Source organism: Melanaphis sacchari, unplaced genomic scaffold (genome assembly GCF_002803265.2).
Source record: "Melanaphis sacchari strain LSU unplaced genomic scaffold, SCAv2.0 Contig30_pilon_pilon, whole genome shotgun sequence".
In the NCBI taxonomy this organism is placed as follows: Eukaryota; Metazoa; Arthropoda; class Insecta; order Hemiptera; family Aphididae; genus Melanaphis; species Melanaphis sacchari.
In genome coordinates, this window is record NW_020271183.1 from 33,986 (window position 1) to 45,316 (window position 11,331).

General features: G+C 27.5%; 1 protein-coding gene across 1 annotated transcript; it reads right to left on the minus strand.

Moving 5' to 3' along the window:
• Nucleotides 1-289: 289 nt before the first annotated feature.
• On the minus strand, nt 290-10,391 carry LOC112596198 (kelch-like protein 10). The gene is made up of 7 exons (XM_025341690.1): nt 10,186-10,391; nt 7,671-7,922; nt 7,277-7,556; nt 4,121-4,524; nt 3,260-3,429; nt 1,569-1,932; nt 290-554 (listed from the first exon to the last, which is right to left on the minus strand). Exons 1-7 carry the CDS (start codon nt 10,389-10,391, stop codon nt 290-292), a joined length of 1,941 nt encoding a protein of 646 aa, XP_025197475.1.
• Between the last annotated feature and the right edge of the window lie 940 nt (nt 10,392-11,331).

The following is an 11,331-nucleotide window of genomic DNA, read 5'->3' on the forward strand; positions in this document are numbered from 1 at the left end:
ACAAAACATGAAAACTTTTTTATAATAATATAAATCAAGTAGCTATAGGATTATAAAATATAATGGTCATTGTTTAGTGGAAAACACCAATTGAAACTTAAATGCACCTGCAGGGTATCTATAAATAAAATACATTAAATATTTGGAAAACATTTCACATTTTCATTATTTAGTTAATCTTCAAATAAACCGAATTATTGTTTTAAAATATATTTAAAACTTCGCGAACCTGCATGATAATAAAAAAAATTCTGATCTTCAGGTAGTTATGCTTGCTATTAGTTATCTATCAGTCGATTATTATCACGTTGTCGTTGTCGTCGATTTGAACGGTTTGGAGATTTTCCATTAAAGTGGCAACCGTATTGACGGATTCGTTGTCGACGCGTTCTGTGTCATTATTATTGTTTGGCCGGTTGTTCCTCACGATGTTTTTCCGGCCTTCTTCCAGTCTATCCCGATCCAGAGGCATGTAATATTCGACGTTTGGTAAATCTCTCATGACGCACGCTGACAGCGCCGACCTGTATACTTGCATGTTTTTCGCCTCGAACCTTCATTATATAAGACAAGAAGTAAAACATAATTAAAGATCTCAATTTTTTTTTTTTCATTGATTCATTTAAGTGGTAAAACTTTATATGGTTTTGTACTAAAAAAAAATGTTTTTATACAGTTTGAATATTACTTATTACATTGCATTTATGTGTCTTGTTCAATACAAATGATATGACATTTAAACTATAGACAAGTAGTTCCAGAAAAGCTCACGTCCGTCTGCTATTTAGTCTTTCAAGGAATATGAAAACAAATTTTAAATCGGGGCTTATCAAATGTATGAAGAAAACCTAATTATTACAATACAATTGGAAATTTAAAAAAACGATATAATATTATTATTTATAATTTAAAAATTTAAATGTATTGACAAAAAATGTATCATATAAATGTTAATGTTGTATACCTATATGTTGTATACATATATGTGATTCGCGAATCATTACAACAATAGATATTTTATAGGATTATATATTTTCATTCATAATAATATATAGATATTAAAGAATATTATATAGCCATTCCATGTTTTTACAGTAACAAATATTAAAGCAATTACTATAGCTAACATGTATAGAAGTTGCATTTTCATTAATTACGACGGCGACAAGCTGAAAAATCGACTCCTGCCACAGAGAGACTATGAGATCGAATTGCATTAGTCGTTATTACATAGTATACGTATAATTGAGACTTTTACAGGTATATAATGTTACGGTTAATGAGTTATTTGATGTATTACATGGTTAACCCACCACACACGATAGGGTACTAGTGTATTCTAATAATTATCCGATCCGTTGCCGTTAGCTTTTTGTAGGATCTACCGAGTGCACGCCAATTTATTATTTACGTTAATTCAGAGGGGCTCGAGACCGTTTCAGATATCAGAAATATTTTCTTATAGTTTCCTAGAGCGGTTTTCTGGGCTTTTCTCTCTCTCTCTAAGAAAACACAACGTCGCGCGCGTCTACCGACGATTTGCACATCCCGTCCCACCTCGTTCTCACCATTCGTCTGTGCGGTCGCTGTAACACTCCACCTGAGCTATGGTGGTGACCCCGTTGAAACCGCCGGCTACGAATATCATGTCGTCAAGCACCTCGACCGCAAAGTTGCTCCGGGGATTGCACATGTCCACCACCGGCGACCAGTGATTCGTGGTTGGGTCAAACTTCTCGCCGCTGTTCATCCTCACCAGCCCGTTGAAACCACCGATCACATACAGACAGTTGTGGTACGTGATGCAGGACACGCCGCTGCGTCTGGTCCGCATGGCCGGTATTAGCGTCCATTCGTTGGTCTCCACGTTGTAAGTTTCGGCTGTGTCCATACACTCTTGCCCGTTGAACCCGCCGGTAATGTATATTTTGCCTGCCCGATTGTATCATACGGTTGTGTGTGAAATGTGAAATCGAAACGTTTCGTTGTTGTTATAATATTATAATCATAAAATAAATATAATCGCGCAGACTTATTAGTTATTAGTTATTACTAGAGGTCTGTATATATCATACAGGCGCGGCAGGTACGACTTTTGTAAATGTAATGACGCTAAGAGATCTCTGCTGTGTAGTGATGGGGCTAGATAAAAAGTCAAAAGGTAATAGTATTGTCGAGACATTATCGCCGGATAAAACTGACGACTTTGGTCAGATGGATTTAAATGTTGAAAACAGGTTTTGAAATTTTGGCCAGTGAACTATATTAATTATAATTATTACTGTTGTGAACAGTTGTTAACTTATAATATATTGTAATCAAAATAATTAATTAATTTTTTTCCCTAAAATGTTTATTAACGAAATACGATCATTAGTTTTATGACAATATCATTGTATTATAAAAAAAGAACTGTTTTTAAATATTAAAAATCATTTGGATTGATCCATGTTAAAACTTATACTTATATTTTATATTATTTTGACTGGTTTTATAATAGTGAACATAATAACATAACAGTTACAGAAACCAGATTCTTAGAAAATCTAAGTTATTAAAAAATCGAGAAAATACCAAACGTTCTACTGTAAAGTAGTTATCAAGTGTACTTTGCCATTGAGTAGGTCATGGTATTAGATATGTTAAATTTAATTTCAATGAAACACCATTAAATACGAAAAACAATTTAAAGTGGAAACCCATAATGATGTAGATATCGATCATATTATAAAAAAAGTACCTATATTACAAATTATTATATTTTTTTTATTGCCTATATTATATTATATGGTTACTTTTTTTATTAATTATTTGATAAGTGTTATACAATATAAATAAGCAATAGCATAAATTAACCAAAATATTTTGAAAATGTTATCAGATATGTTTATAGAAAAATATAACAATATACATAAAAGTCATCACGAATAATATTTTTTAATTACAAAAATATATTATATAACTAAGAATATTACCTTTCATTTAAATTTGATTTTGTCAATATTTGAACTAATATAAACTTAATAAGCGTTTAATAATTTTTAAAAAGTGTGTTTAATTATTTTTGATATTTTTTTATTGCTATAAAATCGACTTAATAAGTGAAACTTTGTAATACATTTTCAAGTTTTTAACATAGACTAAGCATGATATTATATTATATTATATTATATTATGCGCGTATATTTAAAGAAATATAGCTACCAATAATATAATTTTGTAGAAATAAATTTTCCATTTTTTGTGATATTGTACTTACCATTCATCACAGCTGCACAGGCGTCACTCCTCTGAGAAGTCATCGGTGCTATCATTGTCCACTGGTTTCGCTCAAAGTTATATTTTTCTGCGGAGCCTAGCCGATGGTGGCCGTCGAATCCACCCATTGCATAAATAATGCCATTTAATAATACAACGCTGACATAACATCTGTGTCAATAAATAATAATCACCAATAATATAATTATAAACATTCATAATATCTTATTTTTTTATGCACGTGGTTTTTTTATATACAGATAATTGTGCACCAAATTCAAAGAAAAAAATTGCTATTGAAAATGTTTCTAGATCCTCAGAATTAGTAAAAACAGAAATATAAATTATGATATATATATACATCATAAACGCTTATACTTTAACGTTTAACTTTTACTGGCTATACTTATGTAGTTTAATTATTGGGAATACTACACACTTAGTGGGCCCTTTCCAACTCCTAACTTCAATCATTCTCACTTCAAAATTGTTTTATAGTTGTATATAATTTTCAATTTTGTACCATTTTAAATATAAATAAAAATAATAAAATAATTAATACATTTATCAAAATAAATATATTATATTATAATTTATAATATAATACAAAATTATAAAATATACTGTAGTTGGGTATGAGAAAGTTGAGTGACACCGTACCGTTAACTTCGCTCCTTCTACAATAGCCACCCACTTTTATCGCCACAACCACTGAAGTATTAATTTCTATTTTAAGTAATAAACTCGCTAGTATGAGATATTGTATAATTGCATGTTGGATTTTGCGTACTTGTTTGCAAGAACACAAGAAATTGCTGATATGTAATATACATATTATTATACAATAATAACGTAATCGCACCTCTTACAGTTCATCGGCGCTACTTCGTCCCAAATTTTCGTGACCGTGTTGAATTTTCTACAAGAGTTGAAATACTCTAACCCGTCAAACCCTCCAATTATGTAGATGTTATGTCCCATGACGATCGTACCATGATAAGCTCTCGGCCCGTACGGGTCCTCTTTAAATATCCTCGTCCACCGATCAGATTTTGTGTCGTACGTTTCAATAATTGCGGTCGGGCTGCCACCGCTCCACCCACCAATAGCGAACAGTACTTCGGATGGGTACCTAGGACGCGCAAGCATCGGTGCTATGGAATCGTTCATGTTCGACGTCAGCTGTAGGTCGTACATAAATTTTAATGTCTCGATTATGTAAGGTCTACAATCGTCTCGGTTTTGTATGTAATGATGATCCTTGACCTGCAATAACATTATAAATAATTCACATGTAATAATTACTACACCATCAGTACCTATTATTAGTGTAGGGAGAAAAGGATCTTTTTCTTTTAAAAAAAGCCGATTTTAAGATTCACACATATTTACAAAAATTATTTAAAAACTAATTCCATTTTTAATAAAATAAATTTTTTTTTCAAAATGTTTCTGATAAATGTTTTTTAGAAACAAAGAAAATTAGGCGCAAATTGAGTTTTAAATTTGGTGGTGGAGTGCTGCAAATATTTTTGAACAAGGCTGAGAAGGTCATGGCCCATACCATCATATTTCAGTTGTATTTTTTTAAATGATTAATTATTTTAATAAAATAGTTCTAGTCTATCACAAAAATACTAATATTATAATATACCGTCTTCGTTTAGTTGTATACTTGAAATGGAATGTCTTATAATTGCTACAATTATAATAATCTTGAGTATAATTTATTTATTTTGTAAATAATTAACATTGTAGTTTAAGTGTACCTATATTATTTATACACATTACACGTTGTTTGTAACAAAACACGGTTGCGAATTTTGGTTGGGAAAAATCTTGAAAAATGCTACATAAAATGCATCATAAATCTCAAAAAATAAATCATAAGCTATGTATGTAAACAATTAATTTTAACTTGTAAAAATTATTAAAATTTAAAGATGAAAAAAATGATACTAAAAATAATGCATTTTACTATATGTTCACAGCTTCAGTAATAATAATATAACTGTCGATAATATCTATGCAAATGTTTAAAAAAAAGTTATAATAATTATTATTATTTAAAAAATAAAAATATTTTTTTGGGCAGGGAGTAGTATTACAGTTTATATACCAGGAGTTAAGACTTTCGGATGTCATCATTAGTAAAAATTTATCATGAATAACATAAAAAATAGTATAGTATATAATATATTATAATATATAAGCAAAAAAAAATGTTTTTATTTTTTTTTTGTGCTGGCACTTTACCAAGAGCAATTCTGAAACTAATATGATTTGAATATAGCCTTGATATATTAAATATTATAAACATCACTAGCTTAACATCGAAATATACGCAATTATATAAAAAGTATAACATTTAAATTTAAAATCGCTAATGATAATGTATTTTTTTAAGACAAATGATTAAAATCCGAAAAAATATTCATATACATTTATGGTTCTTGTTATTGAAACAGTAGCTTTGGCTTATAACTTAGTGTGGAATTTACATTTAAAATATAGTCTTTTAATAAATACTATGAACGCAAAACTAAATATAAACTTTACTCATGTACAACTATACATATAAATATATAATATATTCAACAAAATTTAAAAAAAAAATTATAAATATATATGTATTATAAATAATAAACAAATAAAAATAAATTTAGTAAAATCTGTATCTACAGCAGACTGGGAAAATTTAATTTTACGTTTTGTATGTTTTATATAAGTGAATGTGAACTTGACAAACATGTACTACTATTATAATTTATATCTATCTTAACGGATTGTAAATATACCAAAGTAACCTAAATAATAGTCTTTGATATTGAATATGTAATTTTAATATTAATTAGGAAAAAAATGTATGTAATTATAATAATATTTTGTTATGACTTCACATCAAAAATATAAAGAATAAAAATTGAATTGGTCAATAATAATATCGGCGGAGCCGTGGATAGTAAAAAAATATCTATCAAGCATTTTACATTTTGTATAATTTTTGAAAGTCAAAAAAATTGTCACTATTTTGTTTGCTATTATTCGTAATCCTAATTTAAAACATAATTAATATTGTTTATACATAAATAATTTCATATCATTAAAATATTGTATACATTTAAACTCAAATTTTTAATTTTTTAAATAAAAATAAATACTTCATATTTTGTGCAGATCTACATTTTATGGAAAGTACTAGTTTCAAGTATTATTTTATACTTTTTGTATTATTTTTTAAAAATAATTAAAATAAGTAAAAAAGTAATTAAAGTGGAATTTACACACAAAATAGATAGGTAAAAGATATTAGAATCGTCGGTGGGATTTGCAATCGTTCCTGTTAATAGTAATAGTACAAGTATTTATATTATAATAAGTAACTATATTGCTGTATACTTTTATAAAAGCTCTAGTGAAGTATAAATAAATTAATGATTTAGCTATTTTTTACATATTTTAAAGCACTTTTATATGTAGTATTATTTAAATTATTATAGGGTGTTCCCTAAAGAATATTCGGATTTCAAAGCTATACATATACGTAATACGTATTTAATAAAGTAACTTACAAAATTAAAGAAAATATTAATCAAAATTCTAGGTTATTAAGTTTTCTTTAATTTTTTTTTTAAGTTTCCCTATGACCCCCTCCACCACAGAAACTCATATTAAATCATATTAAACCATTGCTTGATATCTAGTGAAATAAACCAACAACCTTTCGAGTCATTATCTCAGTTCTTTTAAGAATTATTGACAGAAATGTATAAATAGACACATCTAGTTCATTAGCATATTATAGATCCCATCACGACCAAAACCTGTGGATTCTTACGATTTTTTTAAACCAGAAAATTCTTTATGCAACACAATAATATCTTGCCTGAAAATTACAATCATTGGTTTCTAAACTTTTTTGGCAAAAACAGACCATGACTAAAAGTATCAAAATTATTTTGACAGAAACAGGCTGACTGGACCCTTTGTAAACAGTAATATATATTATAATTATTACGTTCTCGATGAAATATTTGGAGTCCATGAGACCAAATCGGACTTTGGGTAGCAGAAACAACAAATCGTTTTTCCGATTTTCGGGGTCCCTGTCCACCCATTTTAGTACCACGTCCCAAACAAACTCTTCTCGTTTCACATTTAGTTGATTATCTTCGATAATTAGATTAAATTCTTCCTGTCGAAGTTTCATCAACTCGTCGCCTTGCTCAAAAATTGTCATAAATTCTTTGATGATATATTTGTACGCCGCATTTGTCAACGCTTCAAAGTAATAATACCTGTCATGTAAATATTATTATTATAACATGATACATGAGTAGAATTAATCATAATGGAAACGTGATTTGATTCGGTAGGATTTTAGCTGTTTTTATTAGTAGATATACACATACTCGGCAAATTGCAACAAAGTAACACAATTGTCAGGTCCCAAACATTCGATGACAAATTCGTGACAGAGTTGCACCAAGCCGTCTATGCATAAGTAATCAGCTGTCCTCATAATATCCATTACGTTATTATAGTTAATATCAATTTGTCTCATGTAAATGTACTGCAAAATTAATTCCATCGTAGTACTTTCTATCGATTTTAAGTTTATTTTCGTATAATCTTCTTCGTGCAACGTAGTGGTGAAGAGTATTCTAAAAATATATCTAGTACAATACACGTTTAAAGTATCAAACTTAAAGGTAATAATTAATAATTATTGCCTTTAAATAAATAATCGCCGTGCATAATGATTTCACTTATATTGTATTTCTTAATTAATATGTCGACATTATTTAAATATTGCGTACAAAACAATTTAAAAGTGTCAATTATTTAAAAAAAAAGATATTATATAGTTTAAAATGTTATACACTGTAACCTGTAAAACACAATATTTTTTTAAAAATAATATTAATAGTATGAGTATATTTAATAGTGCATTAGCATCTATTATGTTTCTAAAATTCACGCAATCATTTTATTTAGGTATTTAGATAATGAAAAAATTGTTTATAAATTATAGAGATTTGGATATGAAAAATTATAGCCTTATTAGCTAAATTTGATCAACTCTCTAAAAATGAACTATTTTAATATGAGTATTTATTTTTTTTAAATACCTAACTAAATATAATATACAATTATAATTTAAATAATTTTATAGCTAATATTAATATAGGTAGGTATATTACGAATTGTGTATAAAATATTAAGAATATAATAACCCCCCTCCTCCCCCTCCTCAAAAAAAAAATAAAAAAATAAATAAATAATAAACCGTTTTCTTAACAAATATTATTTATTGAAAATTATAATAACTGCACTTTAAATTATAAATTGCCTGCACAACAGTATATTATTGAGAGGATTTATGTAACCTAACCTAACTCGCATGTGTTATCTCTGTCTCACAAACGTATAACATATCGGATGAAGTATCCTCTTAAGTTTAAATTAATTAAATAATATGGATAGTATATAAAATAATAAGCACTATATCAGTTATCTATTGTATTCAAACGATAGGTTTGATATCTATATTGGTTTATTTTAATTATTATATTCTGTTTAGCAAGTTTTTATCACAATTAATTAATTATTTTCTATTGTATAGGTTTTAATTATGTAAATTAGAATTATTTGTTAGATAATAAACATGAAATGTGTTTAAAGTGAAGAAAAAAGCTTAAAAATATGCTAAACTTGCGTGTGTTACTATGACGTACAAAGTAATAAACTAATAACATAATGTAGTAAATTTTTGTTAAGGAGTTCCAATACTGTGTAAGTATTAACATTCAATAATAGCTTGAGTGAACTTAAAGGTAAGAATATCATTCGTGTTTTTATATTCCCAAATAAAAACCCACATGTGTTTTTACGATATTTGAATATTTAAGCAAGTTATGAGTATGTAAAATATGACAATTATAAAATTACCAACCTACTCATAGTACTAGCTTAAATATTAAAATACCGTAGGTCAATTCACTTAAAAAATGAAGACGAAATAAACATAATATATGTCTGGCCGTCTGGTGTCTTCTTAAAGTTTTAACATAAATGTATAATAATAGATTTATTCAGTATTAACACTTCTATAATAGGTATATACGTATTGTTTTAAGCCAGATTACTTAATTATATAATATTATAATTAAGCGTCGCCAAGTATAAGAACTATAAAAAACTATAGGAATACATGATACAATACACAAACACACCAAAATAAAAGACAACACAGAGCTTTAGATGTTAAAGTTAATTATGCAAAAACAACTTGTGGTTAGAAACGCATAAATTATGTTGGGCCTACTGTATTTAATTCATTGAATTTTGATGTAAAGCAGAAATTATTATACTATATATATATATAAAAACTCAAAAACAAAAGTTAATAAATGAATGGTTATTGTTCAATTTAAAATTAATCTAATTTAAATTTTTTACGTTATGCTATGTTAATAGTATTTTTATGTTTCATACATTCAATATTTCAATATGTAAGAACTTTATTTGTATATTTTTTACATTATGTTAAACTATTTTCAAACTATAATTTTTTATCAAGTGCTAAATAATATTCCTTATTCGTATTTGTTATTAGTTCTATAATATACAGTCTATATTATTTAAATATTTTCAACTCTCTATATCCAATACAAGCCTAGTTTAAAGCCTAAAAGAGATGGATAATCGATAAAATGTTACATATATGTATTTTTTTAAATTATTATGTGTATTTATTCTCTTCCGATCAATAAAAAAACATTTAAAAAAATACAGTGCTTCATTCGACCGACCTTGTTTTGTATAATTTATCCAAATCAGAACTTGAACATGATATAATACGTATGTCTAATGCAATAGTGTTAAAAATGCTTCGAGTGGATCGTAGGTGATATAGATACTGACCTAAAGTAATCGCTCGAACCACTCAACACTGATCGATGTATCGGAAACGTGTCACCGTTGTCAAGTATCAATGACGCGTCGCAGAGTTTGACGTTCAGACGGAGTTCGTTGAAGCCGTTTAGAGTGTGCATAGAAACTTGTCGGGTCAGTCGCCGTTTGTACGAATCTTCTCCGTCGCTTTTCTTGATAAGTTCTACCGTATGCATAATTTTGTTTTTGTTAAAATAATGTATAGTTGTTATTTATTGTACTTACTGTTCATGTTATCAAGGTTAAAATTATAAGAGTTAAAATTATTTACTCGATGTATTTATCGATATACCTATAATTTGAATATCAAAACAATATGTCTATTAGAAGATATTTTCGTAAGAAATCGACGTTTAAAAATAATTTTGTTTTTTTTAACACAAACTCATAAACACTCTAGTTAATATAGAAACGAATACATAATTATTTAGATATACAAAAGATGACGTTTAAACTGAATTTATGTTTAGATAAACGTTATAAAGTTTACAATCTACGTGGGTGTACCGTCATACAGTTGAATGTTTCATTGAACACAGAGAATTTAAATCGGACGTGACATCGATTTTTGCAGATATCCGGCTTGATTATAAAAAACAATTACTGCAATATAAATGTTATGAGACCACATAATAATATTAAAACACTGATTGTAGGTATACATCTATTCAGAATAACTATAGTTGACTGTACATATATATATATATATATATATATATATATATATATATGCATATAGATAGGTATACCTTTGTATAGTAACATATTAAGCAACTTATTACGGCTTTTTGTAGTGTTAATATAATCAATCATTGGAGTTTTTATCTGCTGAAATATTTTATTTCATTAGGTCACGCATTTTTACTTTTTATTCTCGGTTATATTAAAATATTTTCCTTTGTTTTGCTTAATTACGGATATTAGAAGTTATTGATAATTTTTAATGAAATATATTTGCACAAAACACGATACCTGTATGGTTAAAAAAAAGTAAATATTTAAAATTATTGATTATTTTACAAAAAAATGGCTGCGTGTACTATTGACGGTTGAATAAAATTATATTTTATAAATAATGAACTTACACCTCCCAAACCCAAATATTACAAAAATACG

Bases quoted from the DNA above. Each gene is read 5' to 3' on its own strand.
- LOC112596198 (XM_025341690.1), bottom strand. From the start codon at position 10,391: ATGCATACGGTAGAACTTATCAAGAAAAGCGACGGAGAAGATTCGTAC. The intron at 7,923-10,185 runs GTCAGTATCTAT...ATATATTTTTAG, and splicing joins GGTTCGAGCGATTACTTTAG to AATACTCTTCACCACTACGT. The intron at 4,525-7,276 runs GTAATAATTATA...ATGTTATTGCAG, and splicing joins CCAAATATTTCATCGAGAAC to GTCAAGGATCATCATTACAT.